Source organism: Bos javanicus, chromosome 19, assembly GCF_032452875.1.
Source record: "Bos javanicus breed banteng chromosome 19, ARS-OSU_banteng_1.0, whole genome shotgun sequence".
NCBI lineage: Eukaryota > Metazoa > Chordata > Mammalia > Artiodactyla > Bovidae > Bos > Bos javanicus.
In genome coordinates, this window is record NC_083886.1 from 40836864 (window position 1) to 40862516 (window position 25653).

The window sequence follows — 25653 nt, forward strand, 5'->3', positions numbered from 1 at the left end:
AGTAGGCAGCTTCTGACCTGGGCCCTCCTGATGCCTGGGAAAGGGTTTCTGAGGGCTTAAGTAGTGTGCTTCCTCCTTATATAGGGGAGGCCAGAGGCTTCTCCTCTCAAGTCTGGCAATCTATTTACACAGAGTTTAAGGGCACTTTCCCCTCCCACCTCCTCCACAGGGTAGAGAAGCTGAGGGTGGAGAAACTAGCTTTCCCCCTCCCCCAGTCTCAGGGATGAAACAGCACACTGAGGCACTTACACAAAAGTTTTATTATAAAATAACACTGAGAGTTCATATACACATCTGTTTTAGAAATTCAGGTGGAGGAGCATGAAGAGAAGAGCTGCTGTTAAAAGAGAGGGAACCTGGTGATCTCTCCAAAGACAGATGGGCAGTGGCGAAGGGCTGGAGTGTTCCGGCGATAGCCAAACCGACCATTGAACCCCTGGATTGCTTTCAGATTGGTATTATAGTGGTCATGCCCGGTCACTTGCTGGAGAGAATGCCCTTGGGGGACAGAGAGAGAGGCCTGAGCCTATATTCAGCCCTTTCTTGTTTTCCCTACTCCCATTGGGTTGGCATAGGAGGCTCACTCAGTTATAGTCACTGTGCTCCCACGTCCCTGCTGAAGCCTGAGTCCTAAAGAGCCAAGGGTGGATGAGGTGGAAGAGACAGATGGAATCCTGGAAACCAATCCTCATACTAGGGATAGCATGCAGAGGGAGCATGGATGATATGTGCTGGGAGAAGAAGGGCCAGAAGCTTCTGGGCTCGGCTGAACTTGCCTTGCACCCTGGAGAACTGAGAAGATTTCACCCTTGTATCTGACCCATCTGGAGAAAACAGATGAGCTCAATTTGGCCAATGGTGCGAGGGATCATGTGACTAGGTGGGGTAGGAGGAGGGCTTACCCTGCCAGAAAAACAGCTCTCAACGCTCACTTTTCCTACTGCTGCTAAATTGGGCCTGGAGAGTGAGGAGGACACAGTCTGCTCTGGGAGCAATGAGAACACAGGCTTCCCTTGGAAATAGTGTAATTTGAATCTCAGCTCAGCCCTTCTTGGTGTTGGTGGTGGTGTAATTGCTAAGTCATGTCTGACTCTTGCGACCCCATAGACTATAGCCTGCCAGGCTCCTCTGTCCATGGGATTTCCCAGGCAAAAATACTGGAGTGGTTTGCCATTTCCTCCTCCAGGGGATCTTCCCAAAGCAGGGATTGAACCCATATCTTCTGTATCGGCAGGCAGATTCTTTACTACTGAGCCACCATGGAACTCCAACCTTTCTTAACAAATCATTTTAACTCTCTAAAACTCAATTTCCCTGGCTGTAACTTGAGGATATTCTGAGGATAAAAAGCACCTGATATACAGTGGGTGCTCAATAACTAACTATCAGGGAGCACTGTAACACAATCTGCTCATGCATGAGAAGAAAACTGGAGGATGCAGTCAGTCGCTGGGTCTCTTTCCCTTCCAGGTCTCTTTAGGACCCAGTTTCTCTCACTGTGGAAGGCACACCACTCTTCCCAGGTGAGATCATGATGAGATTCGAAAGGGAGGTGGCACTTGCCTGCCCCTGCCCAGTTTCTCCTGTTGAGGTATCTCTGTCCTTGCCCGAAGATGTGGAAATAATCCACTATCCAACCATCCCTTCCTGTACCGCCATGATCCTGAGAGTGAGAGAGAAAATGCAGAAGACTGTCAGCCATGATGCCGATAAAAGCACAGTCCAACCCCTGCCTCCTGTCTTGTTGGGGGAGGGAGAGGTCACAGCCCAGGGGTAAAAGGGCCAGACAGATTAAATATACTTAGTGACCTATTGCCTTTCAGTGAGATGCGTTGTAGTTTGGTAGTTATAGGCTCAGTGTCTAATGCCAGAGAAAGTATAAGTGTTAGTCACTCAGTCCTATCCAACTCTTTGGGAACCCATAGCCTGTAGCCTGGAGAAGGAAATGGCACCCCACTCCAGTACTCTTGCCTGGAAAATCCCATGGACAGAGGAGCCTGGTAGGCTGCAGTCCATGGAGTCTCGAAGAGTTGGACACAACTGAGAGACTTCCCTTTCACTTTTCACTTTCATGCATTGGAGAAGGAAATGGCAACCCACTCCAGTGTTATTGCCTGGAGAATCCCAGGGACGGGGGAGCCTGGTAGGCTGCCGTCTATGGGGTCACACAGAGTCCGACACGACTGAAGTGATGCAGGCAGCAGCAGCAGCCTGTAGGCTGCCAGACTCCTCTATCCATGAAATTCTCCAGGTAAGAATACTGGAGGGGGGTAGCCATTCCCTTCTCCAGGGGTCTTCCCAACCCAGGGGTTGAACCCAGGTCTCCCACATCACAGGCAGATTCTTTACTGTCTGAAACATCAGGGAAAACTGGTTTTAATTCCAGTTCTGCCCCTAACAAGACCTTAGGTCAAAGACACAGCTTTTTTGGAGCTCAGTTTCCTCAACAGTACTTTGAGGTTGAAGTGAGACATAAACTGACCTCAAATAAAGGGTCTGGCAAATTTCAGTAAACACGATCTTCATTTAAATGAAAATACCACCTACCACAAACGGTGGTTGTGACGACTAAAGAAAACTTACAAAATGGAACATAGAAAGTTTCAAAAGTGTGTACATCATATTATTTTTCAACTTTTAAGTTCTGGAGTTTTCCCCCATTTTCTGTTTCCTTGTGTTATAAATATTACATGAGTAGCCAGCGAACACACCCAAATATGGAACACACCTATGTGAGTCCGTGTGCCTGTACCGAACGAACGCACATGAGCACACAACCACCCGGGACCACTGAAACTCCAAGACGTGTTCACAGAATAACCCGCATTCAGTCCTCCTCTCCCCGTATCACTGATATGTATTAATAGTCACAAATACTGGAAGCAAAAGGGTTGAAAAAATTGGAGCCGTCAGCCTGTAATAGCCTCAGAATCTTTGATCCCTGTAAGGGGGATGTGCAACTGAGTAGAAGCGAGGGCTGGGTAAGTTGGGAGGTTTCCTTTCAATCTGTTCAAAGAAGGTCGCATTACGTCACCGGACCGAGGGCACCTCGCCTAGTGGGCCTCGCGGGGTCGGGCTTTGAGAATCTGCGGCGTGAGATCACCCCAAAGGGTGAATCCGTGACGCCAAAAAGGACAACGAACCCAATTTCTTTGGCAGAGGCTCGCAGAGATCTGAAATGAGATCATTCTCAAATTCAGGCATGGAAGGTGAGCTCAGTAAGTTCGTGCTCAACACCTGTCTCCTGCCTCCAGCAATTCTGGAGTTTCATCCAGAAAGCTGAGAGGGTGCAAATCCGGCAGCCTCCGTGGTGGTGAGGGCGCTGGCATGAGACGCCCGGATCTGGGAAGTCAGCCCGCCACCTGGGCCAAGCTCTGCGGACGCAGATAGCCGGGTCCTACGCGGGGCTCGGGTACCTGATCAGTCTCCCGCAGGATCGGCGGAACCACGCGGCTCCGGAAGTACCGGCGGGAGTGGCAGTCCTGCTGCGCGTTGTAGGGCGGAATCGCCGACCAGAGCTTGGGCCTCAGGTGCTCGTAGGAGCGGGCCATGGTGCTCACCGCCACCCCATCCAGAATGAACCCCTTCTCCCGCCGCAGAGGACACGCGCAAAGGTGCGCCATTCAGACCACCGCAGCCTCCGAGGGCTTTTCTGGCAGAAGCGGAGTGTCCTAGGTGGAGGCTCCCCGGCACATTGTGACGTGGAATTAAACATCACGTAGGCGTCACAGTAGGGGACACAAACCCGATTGTCCCCATCCTACGGGGTAGCCTCACAGGGATGTGGGGGTAGTTGCTTGCATGGTCCCGAGGTGAGGGATGTCTAGGAGGGAACTATGCAAGAGGATTCAGAGATTGAAGAGAAGGGGGATGACTGAATGTGGCTGTGAGCGCAGTCGGTCCCAACTCCCCGTGCTCCTTTTAAGAGCAAGGTTCTCTGCTCCCACGTTGTTATATACATTTACCAAACCCAGTTCCTTTGAAAAGCCTGAACCCTGAATGGATCAGTTCAGACAGCATCTACTTCCAACTCGAATTTTACAGAACAGTAGGTTGACACCACCCTTATGGTAGAAAGTGAAGAGGAACTAAAAAGCCTCTTGATGAAAGTGAAAGAGGAGAGTGAAAAAGTTGGCTTAAAGCTCAACATTCAGAAAACTAAGATCATGGCATCCGGTCCCATCACTTCATGGGAAATAGATGGGGAAACAGTGGAAACAGTGTCAGACTTTATTTTTCTGGGCTCCAAAATCACTGCAGATGGTGACTGCAACCATGAAATTAAAAGACGCTTACTCCTTGGAAGGAAAGTTATGACCAACCTAGATAGCATATTCAAAAGCAGAGACATTACTTTGCCAACAAAGGTCTGTCTAGTCAAGGCTATGGTTTTTCCAGTGGTCATGTATGGATGTGAGAGTCAGACTATAAAGAAAGCTGAGTACCAAAGAATTGATGCTTTTGAACTGTGGTGTTGGAGAAGACTCTTGAGAGTCCCTTGGACTGCAAGGAGATCCAACCAGTCCATCCTAAAGGAGATCAGTCCTGGGTGTTCATTGGAAGGACTGATGTTGAAGCTGAAACTCCAATACTTTGGCCACCTCATGGGAAGAGTTGACTCATTGGAAAAGACCCTGATGCTGGGAGGGATTGGGGGCGGGAGGAGAAGGGGATGACAGAGGATGAGATGGCTGGATCATCGATGGACATGAGTTTGGGTAAACTCTGGGAGTTGGTGATGGACAGGGAGGCCTGGCATGCTTCGACTCATGGGGTCACAGAGTCGGACATGACTGAGCAACTGAACTGAAGTTGAAGTTCGGCAATGTTGGGATATTTCCTAATTCATTTAGTGGCAGATCCAGAACCAGAACTTACCTCCTGACTTCCAGTATATCCACTTAAATCACTTCTCCCCTCCCTACCCAATTCATCAGCTAATATATCTCCTCCTGATAAATTAAAAAACCCATCAAAACAGTAAGTTGACACATATTACCATACTTTTCCCCTCTGGTTAATTTTGTGTATATAATAGGATATAGCAAAACATGAACAATCATTTTCTCCAATTATTGTTAAAGTGATTTTTCTTTCTAGTTTACTTCCCCAATTTCCCTTTATATAGATGCTTTACAAAGGGCCTTTAGAAATTCCTCTGCTCCTATGAACTGAGGTGCTATTCACAAATGAGGCAACAAATTCAGGAATTCTTTTATGTTACCAGTTTATTGTGGTGATTGTTTCATTGCTAAGTCAGGTCTGACTGCTGTAACCCCCGTGGACTGTATCTTGCCAAGCTCCTCTGTCCATGGGATTCTCCAGGCAAGAATACTGGAGTGGGTTGCCATTTCTTTCTCCAGATCTTCCCAACCCAGGGTAGAACCTGGGTCTCCTGCATTGCAGGCAGATTTTTACCCAGTGAGCTACAAGGGAAGCCTGTTTATTGTACAAAAGCACATGTATTAATTAGAAAAAGTTTGCATTATACCTGTTTAGCTGAGTTGGTAAAGAATCAGCCTGCAGTGAAGGAAACCAGGATTCGATCCCTGGGTCAGGAAGATCCCTTGGAGAAGGAAATGGCAACCAGCTCCGGTATTCTTGCCTGGAGAATCCCATGGACAAAGCCTGGCAGGATACAGTCCATGGGGTCCTAAGATTCGGACATCACTTCCCAACTAAACCACCACATACTTGTACATAATCAATGGTCCTGATGTATCAACTTAGCATGTTTAATCTTTTTATACTAGGATAGGCAAGTCTTACATTAAGTCAAATGTGAAATCATAGAAGTCTATAGCTTTTGACACTGTCATGTCTTGGCTCTCTGCAACCCCATGGACTGTGGCCGGTCAGGCTCCTGTGTCCATGGAATTTTCCAAACAATATTGGAGTGGGTTGCCATTTCCTCCTCCAAGGGAATCTTCCCCACCCTGATCTCCTGTATTGGCAGTCAGTTTCTTGGGAGTACCTGGGGGCTTCATGTCACATTAAACACTTGAAATTCACCAGTCTGGAGGATGGGGTAGGGGAGACAGATCTACTGTACAAACTCTGCTAGATACATGAACACAAACTAGTGTAAAAATCCTCTTCCAACATCTTTAGGCCAGACTACTGATCCAAACCAGCCGAGCGCTCATTTCTCAAGCCCTGCTGCTGCTGCTAAGTTGCTTCAGTCATGTCCGACTCTGTGCGACCCCATAGACAGCAGCCCACCAGGCTTCCCCGTCCCTGGGATTCTCCAGGCAAGAACACTGCAGTGGGTTGCCATTTCCTTCTCCAATGCATGAAGGTGAAGTCTCAGCCGTGTCTGACTCTTCGTGACCTCATGGACTGCAGCCTACCAAGGTCCTCCGTCCATGGGATTTTCCAGGCAAGAGTACTGGAGTGGGTTACCACTGCCTTCTCCATGAATGTTACCTAAATCAACTCTCATGGCTTGGGGGAGGAAAAAGGGTATTAGCCTGCTGTGTTAACATTCTATCATCTTTTATTCTCAAGCTAGGGTTTGGAAGATGTATGCTGTCGAAATAGTTTTGATAGCAAAAAAAAAAAAAAAGACTTGTAGATATTAACAACTTAGTCATCTTTCATGAGAACAATTACCACGTGTTAGGTTTTATAAATATAAATGCATTCATGTACCAATTTACCCAAAGAAAACCTGTAACTGCAAAGTGCACATTATATACGTGTGTACCCCAAAGGGTGTCCCTATTCACATCATTCCTTGAAGTCCATGAGTGTCCAGGATCTGACCATACATTCTACCTTATCTCAAATAGCTTTCTAATTGCAGGGCAGTTACCTGGGCTAACAAACAGTATATATCATCTATAATTTAAGAACTAAAAAATTCAGGTAAGGATTAGGTGGTATCAAGAGTAACATGTAGAAACAAACAGGAGGGCAAGCATTGGGAGCAAATAATTTTTATTTTTTTTACAAATACACCAAAGAATCATGCAATGCTGCCAGCGTTGGATGCAATCCTGGGCCACAAGTCTGCACATTCCTTTGCAACTGGTCCTGTGATGGCGGAACCTGCATAAAAGAATGAAGCGACACAAGCTCAAAGGGTCCTTTCCTTGCACACTTCTTGAGTTGAATCATCAAATCTCAAAAGCTGAACAAAGACATGGATTCTTTCTTACCTTTCATCTCGCCTTTATTGTTTACTATGACCCCTGCATTATCTTCAAAGTAAAGAAACACACCATCTTTTCTCCGGTATGACTTTCGTTGTCGAATTACCACCGCTGGATGTACTGAGAGGGGAAAAAAAACAGTTGTCATTAAACCTGTCAAGTACCAATGTCACCATGAGAAAAGCGGTTTACACCTTGTCTAGCTTCCCAACATTCCCCATTTGGACAGAATGCGTCCTCATTAGCTTTTTCATTTCCTAAAATCAAGTGCAAAAGAGAATAAATATCCATCACCCCTTAAGGAAAGACCTTACTTCTAAGTTCAAACTATAAGCATTTCCTTACAAGCATGAATCTGTACTCTGGGAGTACAGATCAGCAACATACCAACAGTAAACTTGTTAAGCACATTCTATACATTTCCCTACTTCACCCAAGAGGTAGGTACTGTTAAGATCCCAATGTCATAGTATTGAGAAACGGACCTTCCTCATACTAGAGAGGCCAAGCTAGTAACTCCTCATTACACAATATTCCATCCTCATTTCTATCAGGACCTCCAAGTACAAACTTTGATATAAAATTAGCACTTTATGCCATTTTAACTGCAAGGTACATGTTTTAATAGGCAACCTTGGAATTAACCTAAATATCTCAGGGCACATGCACAGAACACAATCACTTTAAATGATTATACATTTCTATAATTTTTTATATCCAAGACAATCATCTGTGAAGCAAGAATGAGTTATGGGAAGGAAATGGTCTTACTTACAATGGAAGATAGAACATACAACAAAATACAAAAAAATGATCATCTCTTGGAGGCCTAAGAGTTGCTTAACAGAAATTCAACTTGTATTTCTTATTTAATTAACTCTAGGTTTAACTTTTTGAGAAACTGCTTTCCAGGGTCATAAGTAACTTTTTAAAACCTACCTGCTCTAAAGTGAATATTTCCCAGATATTTAAAGCATTGACTTCACTTACTAGAGTCAGACAGACCTGAATTCAAATCTTGACTGACAGTAGTTTGGAGACCTTGAACAGGTCATGCAATCTTATGATATTTAAGCTTTCCTCTTGCAAACTAGGGATAATAGTTAAAATTTCTATATTTAAGATGTGGTGGTTTAGTCGCTAAGTTGTGTCCTACTTGTGCGACCCTGACTGTAGCCGAACAGATTCCTCTGTCCATAGGACTTTCCAGGCAAGAATACTGGCGTGGGTTGCCATTTCCTTCACCAGGGAATCTTCCTGACCCAGGGATCAAACCGGGGTGTCCTGCCCTGCAGGCAGATTCTTTACCGACTGAGCTACCAGGGAAGCCCCATATTTTAAGATGAGACTGGAAATAGGGGATTTTTTAGGCTATCCTTGAAGCAAGTACTATGTTCAGACAGTCTTTTGAATTTTTAACAATGGGATACACACTGAGTGACAGGTAATGCTGACTGAGACTCTCCATTGGACGCTTATGTATTTAGCAATTCTCACAAATAAATCTAATAAATAAGGTCATATGAATTCAGGATTCTGGATTTCCAGTCCTGTCCTTTCCCACATTTCTGCGTGTTATAATGTGTAGTCTAAAACCCATCTGTAACTTTTAGTTGACCCTCTGTATCTGCTGATTCAACCTCAGGTTGTGTGACAGTAATATATATTTAGTGGGAAAAAAATCTGTGTTTAAGTGCACCCGTGCAGTTCAAACCCATGCTGTTCAAGGGCTAACAGTATCATTTAGAAGAAACAAGGCCCGAAGAATAAAGTAATAGAGTTGGAAAGTCAGACCTAGCTTTAAAACAAGAAGTGTTCTGGTCTGTCCCACAACTGATTGAGACAGACAGCATGCCCTGCTGCCATCTCACCCACAGTGATGGACAACTGCTCTGCCCTTCCCTGACAGGTTCCCAGGCCACAGACCAGACCCAGCACGTGTTCTAGGAGGACAGCCTGTCGAGTTGCATGCTAACCCTGATCAACACACTGCTTTATCAGTGCTTAACTGCAATGGTTATTCCTTGCCTATCAAGTCCCCAAGTGCATACTGAAGGTCAACAGAGCTAGAAAGTCAGTGCATTGAATATCAGAAGCTGTAAAGGCAGACAATTCAGCACTGTCTCAGCCCCAACCCCTAATCCATACATGTAGTGGGAAAACTTTTTGGGGTGGTCCACAATTAGGCAATGAGCAGCCTCAGGTTTCAGTTTCTATCAGAAGAGATTTAGAAGTAACCATACTGAACTTTTTGTTCAGTCGCAACTCTGAGTTAATCTCATCTATGTATCATTAGAAAGTGAAAAGTTAAGTTGCTCAGTCGTGTCCAACTCTTTGCGACCCCATGGACAGCAGCCTACAAGGCTCCACCGTCCACAGAATTTTCCAGGCAAGAATACTGGAGTGGGCTGCCATTTCCTTTGCCATATGTATCATCACTCCCTTTCAAATTAGTTCCTGAAAAGAAACTTGCCTGGGGTGATTCAGGTCTTAAGGCTTAACTCTCATCTGGTACCACCTAGTCTGTAGCCAAGTAATCAGCAACTAACTAAAGACAATTATCTGCTCTCACAGAAGAGACAACCCTAAATGTCACATACAAAAATTACCACCTGGATTCAAGGTTATTTGGGAAAGGGGAGAGAATGGGGTAAGGAGAGGTGTCAAGAAGGAAATGAGCAGAAGACGACTAGAATTAGAATATTCCAGATAGGGGACACAGCAAGAATCGGAGGCACAAAGGAAGGAATATTAAGTTGAAACAAAAAAACAAGAACTAAAAGGAGACAGCTTGGGAAGGAATCATGTGTGGATGGACTGTAAATCCCAGTAGGACATGGCTCTTTAGTGTAGGTATGTGAGACAAGTCTGTTAACTACTGTTAACTAGATCAAGCTTTAAGAGGCCCTGAGAATGGCAAAATTACTGTTCCATTTTTCCAATAATGAGAGAAATCTTTCAACTGTCCATAGACCAAAAGGAGAATTCCATCTCTCTACTCACCCTTCTTTCTGAGCTCTGGTTTGCCTTTCTTGACTGTGGCCATCACCATGTCACCCACACCAGCAGCAGGAAGTCTATTCAATCGTCCCTTGATCCCCTTCACAGAGATGATATATAGATTTTTGGCTCCTATAAAAGAATGTAAACAAACATGGAGACTACTTTTGAAGGCCAATCAGGCAGTGCTGCTATTTTCCAACACCACCTCCTCCACTTACACTCCCAAGCAGATAGTCCCCACTAGGTGGAACACCTTGTCACACCACCGATTGAAGCAAAACAACACAACAAGCTGCCGCTTCACCCAAAAGCGGTGTTTTCACTCTGCCCTTTCTTGACGGCTCAGCGGGTCATCAGCAAAAGGCCCACTGAGTGCTTTTAAAAGGGTGAGTATGGCAGGGGGCAGCCGAAGGTCTCACCTGTGTTGTCAGCACAGTTAATCACGGCTCCAACCGGAAGACCCAAGGAAATCCGGAATTTCGCACCAGAGGACCCACCACGTCCTGTAAGTAGGAAGGGAAACAGGAGGTCACTGCCCAGTCACGGTTCGAAGTCCCTTTCACATGCTTAAAGTAGAAGTTCACTCGCGTATGCTTTGGGAAACGGCACACTGTAGATTCGTTCTCTTTAGGAATCCACACACTCCCTGCCCCATGTGCCACACAGTTCTCAAGGCCAATAGCCAAGTCCTCACTACGACGACATTAGACTGAGATTAACTGGCCCGGAAGACTCAATTCTCGATTCAACTTTTGCACCACTCAATTCTTCCTGCAGGGTGGGAGACTGCACAAGGCGCCCACACTGGGGCTTAAGTCAGTCCAACTCCAATCCCGTTACTGCAGCGGTGACGCGGAGTGAACCCGCAGAGTTCGACCTAGAGTCACGACTGGATCCTGCCAACTCAACCCTCCAGCCGGCCCCCGTCACTTTCAGGGGCTCTCCCGGTGCTCTCCCGATGAACCCTCCAAGCCCTCTCGGGCCTCGCGCATAGCAAATCGCCCCAGCTGCCCACGGCCGCCGCTGCCGGCAAGGCCAGCTGCCACAGCGCAACAGATGGCGAAGGATCTTCCAAAGTCAAAAGCTCACCTCGCTTCGACATCTTGAAGGCCGGAAAGGGACAAAAAGGAAGTAGATACAAAGGACACTGGGATATGAACTCCGACGCCCCGCCCAATCTTGGCACGTGACCCGGAGTTTGCTCAATCCGCCTCTTTCCCCAGGGCGCTGTCTTATTACGTAATAAATGCGGGACGTCACCTAGAGCTCACGATACAAAGTGAGTGGTGTTGGGGGTTGAAGGCTGCGGAATGAATGATACCCCAGAGTACTTTCAATAGGAGCTTGGGAGTAGTTGTTTGGGACACAGAAACATTGGTTTAATTGATCGGACCCCTTTTCTGAACACTATGTGCCAGGGACTTAGATGGACACTAGAGATTCAGAAATGATTAAATGGCCCCAGAGAACGCACGGGCGTTGAGGGCAAGGGCTAAAGAGCTGGAAATGGTTTCATTAGGCTGTGATACAACTGAGAGGTGCCATTATAGGGCTACAGATAACTCCATATTGTGTGTGCTTGGTCCCAACCCCACTTGTATTTTCTATGTCTTGCTATATTCATCATTCTTTTCACTGCCTCAGGCTTTCCCATTCTTCAGGCTTCTTCCTGTCGATGCATTCATTCAAATATTAAAAGACTGCTGATTCCAGATTCTGTCCTGGGCACAGGCTAGACTACGTCAGAACAAAACAAATCATTCTTGCCCTTATGAAAGTTACATCCAGTCAGGGTGGTGATGAAGGTGGGTATTAGATACAGAACCATAGACGTAATTGGAAAAGGAAATGGCAACCCACTCCAGTACTCTTGCCTGGAGAATCCCATGGACGGAGGAGCCTTACAGTCCACGCGAACGCAAAGAGTCGGACACGACTGAGCGAATCCTTAGACGTAATAATGGCAGCATATAGTATGTTAGATGCTGATAAATACTATGAAAACAAAAGTAGAAAAAAGTAAGAATCTGGAAGTGGGAAGAGGGGCAAATTGCAGTTCAAAATAGAATGGTCAGTGTGGGCTTTATGGAAGAAGTTGACATTAGGGCAAAGATTTTGAGATGAGGGCGTTAGCAATTTGATTGTCTAAGAAGAGCAGTCCAGACAGAGTCCTCAACCAATGAAAGACTCTAAGGTGGGATTGTGCCTGAACAATGTGAGGACCAGCAAGGAAGCCAGGAATGACTGGACAGAGTAAGTGAAGTGAAAAGCAATAGAATGAAGGTCAGAAGTAATGGAACTGGATCATGTAGGGCTCTGTACATCACTGTGGACTTTGACATTTACAGACTGAATTGGAAATCATTAAGTTGTAAGCAGAGGAGGGAAATGATTTGACTAATATGTCAGAAGGATCACTCTAATTGAGACTAGACTGTGGGAGGGAACACAAAGATACAAGTAAGAAGACCTATTTGGGAAGCTCTTGCAATAACTCAAAAGAAAAATGGTGGTGGTTTGGACCAGAATGGTAGCAGTAGAAGTACTGTAATGTGATCAGATTCTGGATATGTTTGGAGATAGAGCCAACAAAATGTGGGATGAAGAGAAAGAGGAGAAAATGTTTCCAAAGCTTGAGGTCTGAGCAAGTTGCCATCAACTGAGATGGGGAAAGCTGTGAGAGCAACAGCTTTGGGGGTAAGAATAGCAGTTCAGTTTTGAAGATGTTGAGTTAGATGTCTGTTAGACCAAAAGAGAGAAATTTCAATAGCAGGTTGGACGTATTAGCCTGGAGTTCCAGAAAGAGGGAGATAGAAATTTGGGAGTTGTCAGCATATAAGTAAAGCCATGATAGTGGATGAATTCAAAAAGAAGAAAGTGTAAATAAAAGAGATCATGGGCTAACCTCTGGAGCACTTCAACATTAAGAGGTCTCTAAATCTATCCATTTATAAATCATCCTTCTCACTCTTAAATCCTTCACTTGCTCCTGCCAGTTTCTCTAGCTACCAGTTTCTCTCTCTCCACTTAGCCGAATTCCATGTGTTTCTGAGTATATGGTTTCATTATCATTTTTGCCTCTCTTGATAAATGGAACCACCATAGGTGTGCCTCTGGGATTCCTGCCCAAGTTTTTTCAGTCTGCCTTCTCAGTGTCTCTGAAGTCTATCCACTTCTATCTCCTCTACTAACACTCTGGTCCAAGCCACCTCCATCTCTTGCCTAAACTACTTCTGAAGCTCCACAATAGGTCTCTTGGCCTCTATTTCTCCCTCATCCATCCACTCAGTCTTCATATAATGGCCAGAAATAATTTTTCAGAAATGTAAATATTACTATGTCACTCTCCTGAAAATCGTCCAGTGGTTTCTGTACTCTGAGAATGAAAGTTAAAATCCATATCATGGCCTACTGGGCCCTGATCTAGCATTGTTCTACCTCCTAACCTCATCTTGCACCATGTTCTCTCTCACTCTGCGGAGTTGGCCTTTTTGTCCCAGATACCATATATGCTCCTGAATAGCCATAGGCCTCACACATGCTTGGCATACTCTAGCCTGACTACCCTCATTGTGTATTTTTACACCATGTAAAGTGTTACATTTTTACATCTATTGATTTTTACAGCTCTCAGCTTAAATATCTTTTTCTTAGAGAAATTTTACTCTGACTTCTCTTAAGAGGTATTTTTCCATCATACTATTTATTTCAGTTCTTAAATATGTATTTCATGACTTTGTTGAATGACTTCCCACCCCCACAGTTAGTCTATATGTTCCAGTAAAAGCTGACTTCATGTTTTTTTGTTGTTGTTCAACAGTATATCCCCAGCATTCAGCATAGGGCCTGACTCAATAAATACGTGGCAAATGATTGCTGAACAAATGAAGTCTACCTCAATGGTTTCCATATGTCAGCATCCTGGCATGAAGGAATTTTCAGTCTTCTATGGCAAAATTAGAAATATTTGGAAAATACTGTGTTTCTCATAAAGCTACATTTGCTCAATTTAAAGGATTATCGTCTTCATCCTTTTTGTTGTTAAAAATGTTCCTTTACATCCTACATCAACTTTTCACCACCTCAACACCGCCATCTCTGGGATAGTTTCATTGGTCCATAAAAATCAGAGCTGCAAAATGATCTGTCTCTATTTCTTTACTTCCTGGGTGCACACATTCCTTGAACCCCTGTAATCTAGTTTATTTCCTCACTATATGACTGAAATTATACTACAAATTATGTATACTGATAAATTATACTAGAACGTCCCCATGACCTACTCTTTCCGCAATCCAAGGACACTCCTCAGTCTTTATCTTACTTGACCTCACATTGTTGCACACTGGGACCGGTCCCATCTTCTTAACCCTCTTCACCTACGGTTTCCTAGATGCTAGTAATAATAGAAGTTACTATTTATGGAGTGTTCTTAAATACTAATCATTGAGTTAACCATTTTATAGGAATGTGACTTCTTGAATCCTCCCCACAACCGTGTGATTTAGGTATTATTAATCTCATTTTACAGATGAGGAAACTAGGAAATAGAAAGGTTAAGTGTTTTTGTCCAAGATCAAGCAAATCATGAAAGGTAGAGATGGAATGGTGTCCTGAATCTGACTGATTCCAAAGTACAGGCTCTAAGCCACTATGCTATATTGCTTTCTCCTTACTCATTGCCCCTTCTCAGTATATTTCTCTGAGTTATCACACCACCCAATACCTTCCATTACTATCAATAAGCTGCTGCTGCTTCTAAGTCATTTCAGTCATGTCTGACTCTGTGTGACCCCATAGACGGCAGCCCACCAGGCTCCCCTGACCCTGGGATTCTCCAGGCAAGAACACTGGAGTGGGTTGCCATTTCCTTCTCCAATGCATGAAAGTGAAAAGTGAAAGTGAATTCGCTCAATTGTGCCCGACTCTTCACTACCCCATGGACTGCAGGCTTCCATGCTTCTCTGTCCACGGGATTTTCCAGGCAAGAGTACTCCCAATTCTGTATCTCAGCCTATACTCCCAATTCTGTATCTCAGCCTAAGACATTTCTGCTTAGCTCTAGCTAGTATATGGAAACAGTGATAGGGACACCTCCACAGGCACTTCAGATTAACACATCCAAAACCAAAATCAATTTTTCCAGAAATTTTGCTTTTCTGCCTGTATTATTTGCTATTCTGCCAGTTGTCTTGGTTGGTTACTTAGAGCATTGGTTCTCAAATATTTTCATCTGAATATCCTTTACATTCTTAAATTATTGAGGACTCCAAAAAGGTTTTGTTTGTATAGTTATATCTATCTACTGACAGTCACCAGATTAGAAATTTAAATTGTGAAATATTTAAGATGATCCATTACCTGTTAAAATCAGTTAAGTTCAGTTGTTTAGTCATGTCCGATTCTTGGCAACCCCATGGACTGCAGCATGCCAGGCTTCCCTGTCCATCACCAATTCCTGGAGCCTACTCAAACTCATGTCCATTGCGTCCATGATACCATCCAACCATCTCATCCTCTGTCGTCCCCTTCTCCTCCTGCCTTCAATCTTTCCCAGCATCAGGGTCTTTTCCAATGAGTCAGGTGGCCAAAATATTTGTAGCTTCAGCTTCAGCATCAGTCCTTCCAATGAATACTCAGGACTGATTTCCTTTAGGACTGCCTGGTTGGATCTCCTTGCAGTCCAAGGGACTCTCAAGAGTCTTCTCTAACACCACAGTTCAAAAGCATCAATTCTTTGGCGCTCAGCTGTATTTATAGTCCAACTCTCATATCCATACATGACTACTGGAAAACCACAGCTTTGACTAGACAGACCTTTGTTGGAAGAGTAATGTCTCTGCTTTTGAATATGCTGTCTAGGTTTGTCACAGTTTTTCTTCCAAGGAAAAAGTGTCTTTTAATTTGGTGGCTGCAGTCACCATCTGCAGTGATTTTGGAGCCCAAGAAAATAAAGTCTGTCACTGTTTCCATTGTTTCCCCATCTATTTGCCATGAAGAATTTGCCATCGGATGCCATGCTTTTCATTTTTTGAATGCTGAGAAAATACATATGCTTAAAAACAATTGTACTTAAATTTTAAAAATAATGAGACGAGTGGCTTCACTTTACGTTCCTTTAGAAATTTCTTTGATATCTGGCTAAATGAAAGACATCTGGATTTTCATGTTTCCACATTTAGTCTGTTGTGACATCATGTAGCCTCTGGAAAGCTGTACACATGAATGGACAAGAATGAAACAGGTAAGGAAGTGCGAAGTAAATTTTTTTTCCCTATGTGGAAAGGGTCTCACAGGCAGACGTGGAAGAATTCAACTTCCAAACTCAGATTGGAACCCGTTGGGTGGACCGGAAATTCCTTTATTTGGGTGTTGACCTTTTTAGAATGTGAAATCCACAGATGTCTGTAGACCAATTTCTGTATTCCCAGAAAACACTGACAAATGACCAAATATTTGCTACCTATCATGTTGAAGTGGATAAGGGTTAAAAGTGAGGACACAAGGGGGCACCCGGATTTGAACCGGGGACCTCTTGATCTGCAGTCAAATGCTCTACCCCTGAGCTATACCCCCTCTGCTGGTGAAAAGAAGATTACAGTTTATTTGTAGTGTTTTTGGGAGCAGACAGTGCCTTGGTGATTAACAATAGTTTGATATGTATGACTAACTCTTTCAGGTTTCCCAGGTTGATGCTTAAGGACCAAAAGAAAAAGCGAAACGGACCCAAAAGGTAAGAGGGAAGGATGGAAGGACGAAGTCCAGTCCGGCCAGACACACTGTGGTGTGCAATGAGATTTCTCTCCTCCAACAATTACAACCTCTTATACCTCTGACATCTGGGAATTCTTTAAGTCTAATTTCTATCCTCCCTGCCTGTATCCCAAGTTGTACTGAATCCCCAGCCTATGCTTTGCGCACGGAAGGAAGTGCTTCCCTTGTCTTTCCCAAGGTATCTCCAGCATCTTGAGTCTGTTCCGCTCGCTTTGCTTCTTCAAACATCAATAGATTTCCCCTAGGTTGGAAAATCCTCCCTTTAGCTATGATCACCTGTCCAGTTTTCCTTTTTCACTACCAAATATTAAGAAAGTCTTTGACTTCATTTCTTGTTCATTATCAACAAGCTTTCCTCACAGTTCTGTTACTCTCTACATTTACTTTCTCAACTGTCCGGAATTTCCCCCCCTTGGCATCTGTATCTTGTTTCTCCAATAGACTAAGTTCCTGGAGGGTAGGATCACGTTGCTTTCCCTTTTGTATTCCTCACAGTGGTTGGCAGAGTGCCTGATTCACTACAAACCCTGGTGGTACCTATCAGCAAAACCTCATTAAACTCAACTCATTAAACTCTAATTCATTCAACTCAACTATGGCATTACACCAAGCTTGCACCCAAGCAGTAGAATGTTGTTAGAGGAGCGCTCAGAAGTCTGAACCACACTACCAACCTGAAACAGGCTCTATGTCTATTACTCCTCCACTATTGACTGGCTAGATTCACTTTCTCACTCTCTAAAATGATTATTTCACACACGTTCTCCATTCTCAAACCTTCTACATCTTATCTTTACTCCTCAGAGGATGCTGGCCTCTTCCTTTTTGGAGAACATCAGAACTAGTCAGAAGTAGGGTTGTGCTGATAAAAGGCTAATAACTGCCCAGGACCTGATTTGTAGGATTTGCCAATTCTCATAGTGTAAAAACGCCCATCTGCTAATTTCAAGTGAAATCAACTGGCTTTAAAAATTCTGGAAAATTTAACAATTGGTTCTCACAAGCCGGTGTGAGTCGAATCTAGCACACTTCTGGGACTGACTTTTCACCAGCTACCAGCTATATACTGACAACTCTTCACATCACATTTCAAATCCAGACATGTTTCTGAACTTCAGAAATAACGGGATCTCCAGCTGCATACTTAAATTTCCTCTTAAATGTCTGTCGGACACCTCAGACAGCATATTGACCTTATACTAGAATGTGAAGTCTATGAGACTAGGGGGCTGTACTTTATTACCTTTGTTTCAGAGTTTTAAAAAGAAACTCTTGAGGATTTTTTTTTTTTTTTTGGTAAATTTACTCCTTTCTCAATGTTCTTTATCTCAGGAAATCACATGCACCCAGACAGTGAAGTCAAAAAAGAAGAGTCATTCTTTTTTATTTTTATTTTTTTGAGTCATTCTTTTTAAAAAAAAATTTTATTAAATTCCGTGGACAGAGAAGCCTGGTCGGCTACAGTCCGTGGGGTCGCAGAGTCGGACACCACTGAGTGACTAACATGCACAAAACTCGTAGTTAATTTACAATGTTGCATTAGTTTCAGGTATACAGCAAAGTAATTCAGCTGTATATATTTATATATATATATATATATTTTTATAGTTTTCAATTATGGTTTATTACAGGATACTGAATATAGTTCCCTGTGCTATACAGTAGGGCTTTATTCTTTATTCATTCTCTATATAATAGTCTGCATCTGCTAATCCCAAACTCACAAGCCATTGCTCCCCAGCCCCATGGCAACCACAAGCCTGTTCTCTATGTCTGTGAGTCTGTCTCTGTTTCCTGGATACATTCATTTGTGTCATATTTTAGATTCCACAAACAAGTAATATTATATGGTATTTGTCTTTCTCTTTCTGACCTTTCTTAGTATGATAATCTCTAGGTCCAGCCACAGTGTTGCAAATGGCATTATTTCAATCTTTTTTTATGACTGCTTAGTATTCCATTGTTGGAGAAGGCAATGGCACCCCACTCCAGTACTCTTGTCTGGAAAATCCCATGGATGGAGGAGCCTGGTGGGCCGCAGTCCGTGGGGTCGCTAAGAGTCGGACGCGACTGAGCGACTTCACTTTCACTTTTCACTTTCCTGCATTGGAGAAGGCAATGGCAACCCACTCCAGTGTTCTTGCCTGGAGAATCCCAGAGACGGGGGAGCCTGGTGGGCTGCCGTCTATGGGGTTGCACAGAGTCGGACACGACTGAAGCAACTTAGCAGCAGCAGCAGCAGCAGTATTCCATTGTATATATGTACCACATCTTCTTTATCCAGTCTATGGACATTTAGGTTGTTCCCATGTCTTGGCTATTGTGAATAGTGCTGCTATGAACATAGGGGTGCATGCATCTTTTAGAATTATACTTTCTCCCTAGGACCAATGCAGCAGCCAATCCCTTTAACTGGAATGCTCACTCCCAACAGATGGGCAAATGGCTGTCTCTTTCATGTCATCCACGTCTTAACTCCAAAATCACCTGTGAAGAAAACTTTTCCCTGACTATGCGTCTTGAAATACCCGCTCGTACCTCCCTAACACATATCTTGTCTTTTATTTTAGTCCTTTTCCTTATGCGTTTATTCATTTGTGCTCTTGTTTCTATTCTGTCTCCATTTGATTTTCAAGTCAGTGAGAATGAGAACCTTTGTACCTCTCTATTGAAAGCATGCTCTGCACCTACCATGGGGCACAAAGTAGTTGTTTTCTAAAAATAGAGAGGGACCACTAGAGAACACAGCCAGGGAAAGTCTCTCAGTGGACATTTCTGTTCAGCCGGTGCTTGCATTCTTTTTAGAGAGACCAGGAGAAAGGATGCCTTACTCAGTTTTGCAAGAAGCTCTTCTCTGACTTCTTAGGGTGAAGAGATGATTTGGGATCGTGGATAAAGAATTGAACTTAGAAAAGACAAAAGTTCACATATTTTCAAAATTCCATGTTTTTACTACGTCTTTTAATGTTGTTCCTTGTTATTACTATTCAATATCTTGTAGCAAGAAGGAACTGATTGTGGAAAAAGAATTTTCAGAAAAAAAAAAAAAGTCTGGAATGGATGTAAAAAGCATTTGCCAGAATACTGCCAGTAGAGGGGGTATAGCTCAGTGGTAGAGCATTTGACTGCAGATCAAGAGGTCCCCGGTTCAAATCCGGGTGCCCCCTTCCCTGCTTTTCCATTTTTCACAGTCACAAGTTAACACAAAATCAAAGGTGTGTTCTGAATCCAAAGCTTTCTGGAGATTCTCAGAAAATACTCTTAACGTTGAGAAGTAGAGAGAGACGCCTAAAAGTCACAGGAATGACCACCACTTTTCCGGTGAGCACTCTGACTCAGGGCCAAGAAGCCCATTCACCTGTACTCTCAGTAGGTAGAAAGAAGGCTGAGACCTTTCCAGTTTGAGATCCTTCAAGACTTACTGGTTTAATGTTAATCATAGTTTCTTTGGAGGGGAAGAAATGGAATGCCTGGGCAGGGCAATATTATTTTGCCTAGTTCATAATAGTGGCGAAGTCACAGCACAGATTTAAGATGAAAAGTGGACGGCTTTTGTCTTCTTTATATTAGCTCAAAGGCAGGGTTTTGGCCTGATAAACCTACAGGTGGAGTTTGAGGCCTGGTGTCCAGGAACCGGGTGAAAAATTAGCTATTTCTCACCTCTGAGCTTTGACGGGCACAGCTGCTGCTGCTGCTAAGTCACTTTAATCGTGTCCGACTCTGTGTGACCCCATAGACGGCAGCCCACCAGGCTCCACCGTCCCTGGGATTCTCCAGGCAAGAACACTGGAGTGGGTTGCCATTGCCTTCTCCAATGCATGAAAGTGAAAAGTGAAAGTGAAGTCGCTCAGTTGTGTCTGACTCTTCAGGACCCCATGGACTGCAGCCTACCAGGCTCCTCTATCCATGGGATTTTCCAGGCGAGAGTACTGGAGTGGGGTGCCATCACCTTCTGACCAGCACAGCAGCTCTGCTTAATCACCATGTCCAGCTTCACGACTTGTCTCACAGTAATGCATGCTCAGTCACTCAGTGGTGTCCCACTGTTTGCCACCCCAAGGACTGCTCCTCAGTCTATGGGATTTCCCAGGCACGAACACTGGAGTGGATTGCCACTTTCTTCTCCAGACAGTAACGGGAGCCGTGGGGGAAAAAATATTTGAGTAGTATTCCCCTGGGGCCCTGCGGGATGACACAACCAAATTCCAAGTTTAAAATACCACAAATTCCCCCTGACTCAAGAAGCATGCCTCTCCCACTATCCTTTCTTTTTCCTTTTTTTGGGCAAAACCTAGTCGAGAGGGTCGCTCTTGCTCCCTGATCTTTTTCCTTGGACCCAACAGTGATAACGGCCAGTCACGCAGTGGACAGTTATCTGTCCCCATCTGTAGGTTATAAGACTTAATGGCGTTGTATTATTTGCTCAGTGGTTCTCAAAGTGTGATCCAGCAGCATCAACACTCCCTGGGAATTTGTTAAGAATGCAAATTCTTGGGGTCCCACTCCAGGCCAAGAGTATCAGAAACTGTAGTTGGAGGGGTAGTGTTTTAAGGAGCTCCCTATTTAATTCTGACACACACTCAAGTTTGAGAACCACTACATTAGTTTATATCAGTTTATATCAGGAGGTAACTTTATTTTTGTAAATTAAAATGAGATTTTGGGTCGGCATTGACCATTTCCACATTCTCAAACTGCTTTCACTGTGCTGGTGTTATGAGCAATAAGGAGAGGTGCTTAGGGCATGCGCTTGTCACCGGTAATAAAGAAAGTTGAAGTTGGAGAAAACCTGTGTCTGTGGGTTTTCTTCCCCAGACCCACCCCTACCCAAAATGAAACACCAAGTTGGGGGAGTCTTGCCTCCTGAACCAGCGCCTGGAACCGCCTTACACGACTGAGGCTGCCGCCGGTGACCACAGAAATCCCAGTACCTCCGGCATGGGTCGTGGGGACCTGAAGTTTTTGTACGTGATTTGTGACTGTACCCACCCCCTCCTGCTGCTGAGTACGAAAACCGAAAGCCTTCCGTTAAGGTTGGAGAATGAGGAAGGAATTTTTAAATAGCTTTTCTCTATTTCTCTAACCTAGGACCCGAGGTTAAAATATGAATCAAGAAGGAAAGAATTATACTAGACAAAAATTAGGGGGAAAATCGCCGAGGGGGCACCCGGATTTGAACCAGGGACCTCTTGATCTGCAGTCAAATGCTCTACCACTGAGCTATACCCCCACGCCGCGCCTTGGCTTGGATGCGGCTCTTTTGGGTGTTAAGACACTGCTACACCAAAGGTGAACAGTAAGGGTAAGGAGAAAGAAACGCAAGAGAAAATGGGATCAAACGCAAAGCAGAAGCTCGCTGGATTCGGGGAACTACAGAAAAGCTGCACGGCAGAGGCGCGGGGACGGAAGAACTAACCCGGTCTGCGAGGAACTGAGTCCTGGAGGGAGGGACGGGTTCCGCCCTACAAATTGTGGGAGAGGATGTTGCAGGGCTTGGCTAACATTCTAGGGGCGGGGCAGGGGGGTTCCCGTTGATCCGCGGATTTCTCGCCAGGTACCAACGGGTACAAAGGAAGTCCCCAAATCTGGCGAATCTGGTTGGGTGTTCGAGTGGGTTCGAACCCCACCCTGGACAGTTGCGAGCGGTTCGCCCGCCCTGCAGTCCAGGTGCCCAGATGTGCCACCGGATCGCCCCCGCCCCGCCTCCAGCGGCGGAAGGGCCCTGGGCAAGGTCGCAAGTCCGCGCCTGGCCTCCGGGCGCATTCCAGGGCCCTTTCTGCCTGCGAGCTCACCTAGGCGCGTACCGCTGGGCGCGCAGTCCTCCCTGGAACCCGCCCCCGCGCAGTCCCACGTCGCCGGGAGAGCGCGCCTTGCCGCGCGTGCCCCTGCCCGCGCCCGCGGCGCGTCCCCGCCCCGGTACAGCCCCTCCTCCCCGCTGTGTTTATTAGGGGAAGGAGGGCGGGGGCGGAGGCCAGTTCCCTAGCTCAAGCCGCCGTCGCTGTCGCCTGTGCAGTTGAGGCCGCGGCCGTCTCCCGCCAGCTCGTTCCGGGGAAAGAGAACGCGCGCGAGCTCGGGCGTCCTCGCCCCAGCCTTTCCCGGAGCCATGAATCCTAACTGCGCTCGGTGCTGCAAGATCGTGTATCCCACGGAGAAGGTGAACTGTCTGGATAAGGTGAGACTCGGGATTGGGAGACGCGTCTTTGCAATCCCCGAGCTCCAGATCGGAGGAGGAGAGCGGGGCTGGGTCTCTGCCGCCCCCGTTACCGCGATCGCGGGAGGAGGGAAGGTGGGTGGTGTCATGGGGTGTGAGGGACGGACCCCAGTCTGGAAACCAGGAGACCCGGGGCGAGGAAAGGAGTCCACGCGTGGCGGGCAGCCACTACTGGAGAGGAGTGGGCTCGGCGCCCCGGGATGGAGAAGCCGGGCTCCGGAGTGGGGGTGGGGGGAGTGAGGGAAGGTTAGGGGTGCAGTCCCGCCCCCTAGGGCCCGGAGAGTGAGAGCAGACGGCCGCTCCCTCTCCCCGCCTCGCCGAGCGCCAAGTAGGCGGAAGCGCTGGGCGCTGGGGGAGGGGGCGGCGGGGGGGCGGGGCAGAGGTTGGGGGCCCCTGCTAAGCGGTTCTCTTCGGCGGCTACTGGCCCGGCTTCCTGGCCTGGAGACTGGAGGGTGGGGGCCGTCAGCGGGCAAGTGTTGCGTCTGGGGAACTGGCCTTCGGATAAGGACCCGAGCCCCATTGCGAGAGCCCGTTTTTTGGACGACCTGCAGCCCTCTTGGTGGTTCAGCGGTTAATGGGCTAGCCGGCGTCCTCCATAGCTTCCCAGCCCCCACCTCAAATTAGAAGCCAACTCCCAGCGTTGGTCCGCCCAGCGGGACCCGGGCGGGGTCGCTTGCTGGAGTAGGGTGGGTGGGGGTTGCTTCACTGAGATCTGAAATTGTGTTCAGAGGCTGAGTCCACCCTGTAGAACAAAGAGCTAACTTTTCAGAGCAGGTTTCCCCAATGGAGGGTGGGGTTGGCTGAGTTCAGGGGGAGCCAAGAAAAGGGGGGAGGTGTTGGGGGGAAGGGAACGTGGCCTTCTGGAAATTCACTGTCCCCTGGGGGCCCTTAGGCGTCCCCCCCCCCCCATCATGCTAGACTCGTTCATCTGGTTGCCATTATACTTTTTGAAGGGGGGCGGAGAGTGGAACTGGGTATTTCCTGCAGTTTGGGGTAGGATCCGGACCTCTTTTAATCTCACTAAGATGCTAAGGCAATCCACCTTCCCTCTCATCCCCTCCTCGGTCTGGAGGAGAGGCCTCTAGGATTTTGTCCACTTCTTCATCATACCTTTCATTCACTTCCTAAAGCTGGCCCCTTGCCCACAGATTCCCTCCTTCCCATCTGGTCTGGCCAGGGATTGGGGGGCATGGGATGGAAGAGGGTGCAGGGCCCACCTGGAGTCAGGTATTTTTTGTGAGGGGGGAAAGGGTCGTCCCTTGGATTCTTTTGTCTTTCCCCTCCTTAGGGTTGGCGCTTCCTCAGTAACCTTTGGCCTCTGAGTCAGGGTGAGGGGGTGGGGTTCCACGGTTCTGAGATCATTTTGATACTGCTCTTGGAGGAAGGGGTCATGCGGGGCCGCTGCTGTTTCGGTCTTCTCTCCTGGGCCTGGCTGGGCAGGAGGAGAGAAAGGCCATGTTATGGTGCAATGAATGTGGGTGCTGACCTTCCCAAAGACCATGCGGGAGGGCAGGACTTGAGCCTGGGGGCAGGAGCTGAGAGCTCTCTGGCCTTGCACACTGGTGTTTCTGCTCTTCCCTGGTGGGAGGGATTTTGGCCTCTGCGTCTTGAGTTCCTTGTGCTCCCCTTCTGCACAGTCATGAATTGGGAAGAGGCAATGGCCACTTTCCACCCACATAAGGCAGAAGCAGTATCTGCTGGAATGACTGCTAGCCTGGGCGTTGGAACACTTGGTCCTAGTTCCAGGTCTGCTCACCACCAGCTCTGTGAATGGCTCTAGGCCTCAGTGTTCACAGTCTGTCAGATGGGTATGATGATGTCATTTCCTCAAAGGTGGAGAAGTGCACTCAAGTGCCTGTTACAGCGCCCGGAAGGGGATGTGGTATAGGCTGTGCCCCCTCTCCTTTTCTGGGGAACTCTGTCCAGCCCCATACCTGGCTTTCCCTGTAAAAACCTTTGGTGTCTGAGGGAGGGTGCAGCCCCTTTAAGGCGCCCTCCCCAGCTGTTTTCTTCCCCTTTCTAGAAGAGGACATTCAGGTGGAGGGTGCCCTGGGAAGTGAGACATGGCGGTTCCTCTTCTTAGATCTCTCCCTACAGGAGGTTTCCCTGGGGAGATGTCACCCCTGCACTGAGCAGGAGGCCTGGAATATCCAGGTATTAGACTGGTTCCTCCCAACGCCCTCCAGGGCAGTAAGGGCAGGCACTTGGAATGGGGACCTGACGCCTGAGGAGGGACGTTCAGTCCCATAGACACAGTTGCTAACCAGCTTCCCAAGACAACCCATTTACAACAGGAGAGAGTCAAATTAGACTCACCTGTTTCACTGCAATTTCCCTAGGACCCGACATGACCCAGAGCACAAGCTACGTCCTTGGTGTTAGCCTTTCCTCCTCCCTGAGCCTATCTCCCAAAGGCTTAGGTGAGTAAAGGCCACATCACCTCTGATGGCCACCCTACCATCAACCTGCATTACCCAGCGTGTCCTCGTGCTGAATAAATGTGTATGGCTG

At 46.4% G+C, this 25653-nt stretch overlaps 3 protein-coding genes, 1 long non-coding RNA gene and 4 other non-coding genes across 8 annotated transcripts in view; 3 read left to right on the forward strand and 5 right to left on the reverse strand.

Annotated features, from left to right (window-relative positions):
* Positions 1 to 242: 242 nt before the first annotated feature.
* Positions 243 to 3705, reverse strand: SPMAP1 (sperm microtubule associated protein 1). Its single transcript, XM_061391601.1, has 3 exons — positions 3417 to 3705; positions 1564 to 1663; positions 243 to 498 (listed from the first exon to the last, which is right to left on the reverse strand). Exons 1-3 carry the CDS (start codon positions 3621 to 3623, stop codon positions 341 to 343), a joined length of 465 nt encoding a protein of 154 aa, XP_061247585.1. The 5' UTR covers positions 3624 to 3705; the 3' UTR covers positions 243 to 340.
* A 1505-nt stretch (positions 3706 to 5210) lies between these two features.
* Positions 5211 to 11355, reverse strand: RPL23 (ribosomal protein L23). The gene is made up of 5 exons (XM_061391603.1): positions 11247 to 11355; positions 10577 to 10660; positions 10158 to 10286; positions 7161 to 7274; positions 5211 to 7050 (listed from the first exon to the last, which is right to left on the reverse strand). Exons 1-5 carry the CDS (start codon positions 11257 to 11259, stop codon positions 6968 to 6970), a joined length of 423 nt encoding a protein of 140 aa, XP_061247587.1. The 5' UTR covers positions 11260 to 11355; the 3' UTR covers positions 5211 to 6967.
* On the reverse strand, positions 10410 to 10545 carry LOC133233138 (small nucleolar RNA SNORA21). The gene has a single exon (XR_009731614.1). It is a non-coding gene; the product is annotated as a small nucleolar RNA SNORA21 (small nucleolar RNA).
* A 97-nt stretch (positions 11356 to 11452) lies between the features above and the next one.
* Positions 11453 to 17711, forward strand: LOC133232330 (uncharacterized). The gene is made up of 3 exons (XR_009731370.1): positions 11453 to 12410; positions 16340 to 16401; positions 16837 to 17711. It is a non-coding gene; the product is annotated as an uncharacterized LOC133232330 (long non-coding RNA).
* TRNAC-GCA (transfer RNA cysteine (anticodon GCA)) lies at positions 16662 to 16733 on the reverse strand. The gene has a single exon. It is a non-coding gene; the product is annotated as a tRNA-Cys (tRNA).
* Positions 17712 to 20026: 2315 nt separating the features above from the next.
* Positions 20027 to 20098, forward strand: TRNAC-GCA (transfer RNA cysteine (anticodon GCA)). Its single transcript has one exon. It is a non-coding gene; the product is annotated as a tRNA-Cys (tRNA).
* A 1991-nt stretch (positions 20099 to 22089) lies between these two features.
* On the reverse strand, positions 22090 to 22161 carry TRNAC-GCA (transfer RNA cysteine (anticodon GCA)). Its single transcript has one exon. It is a non-coding gene; the product is annotated as a tRNA-Cys (tRNA).
* A 637-nt stretch (positions 22162 to 22798) lies between these two features.
* Positions 22799 to 25653, forward strand: part of LASP1 (LIM and SH3 protein 1) — a 40500-nt gene continuing 37645 nt past the window's right edge. The window contains exon 1 of the mRNA XM_061391599.1: positions 22799 to 23103. Within this exon, the coding sequence (XP_061247583.1) occupies positions 23035 to 23103 (69 nt within the window). The 5' untranslated portion in view covers positions 22799 to 23034. The remainder of the gene's footprint in view (positions 23104 to 25653) is intronic.

Coding starts and splice junctions, on each gene's coding strand:
- SPMAP1 (XM_061391601.1), bottom strand. CDS start 3,623: ATGGCGCACCTTTGCGCGTGTCCTCTGCGGCGGGAGAAGGGGTTCATT. Junction 1,664..3,416: donor TCCTGCGGGAGACTGATCAG/GTACCCGAGCCC, acceptor TCTCACTCTCAG/GATCATGGCGGTACAGGAAG. Junction 499..1,563: donor GAGAAACTGGGCAGGGGCAG/GCAAGTGCCACC, acceptor CTGTCCCCCAAG/GGCATTCTCTCCAGCAAGTG.
- RPL23 (XM_061391603.1), bottom strand. Junction 10,287..10,576: donor TAACTGTGCTGACAACACAG/GTGAGACCTTCG, acceptor ATTCTTTTATAG/GAGCCAAAAATCTATATATC. Junction 7,051..7,160: donor CAATAAAGGCGAGATGAAAG/GTAAGAAAGAAT, acceptor TCTTTTATGCAG/GTTCCGCCATCACAGGACCA.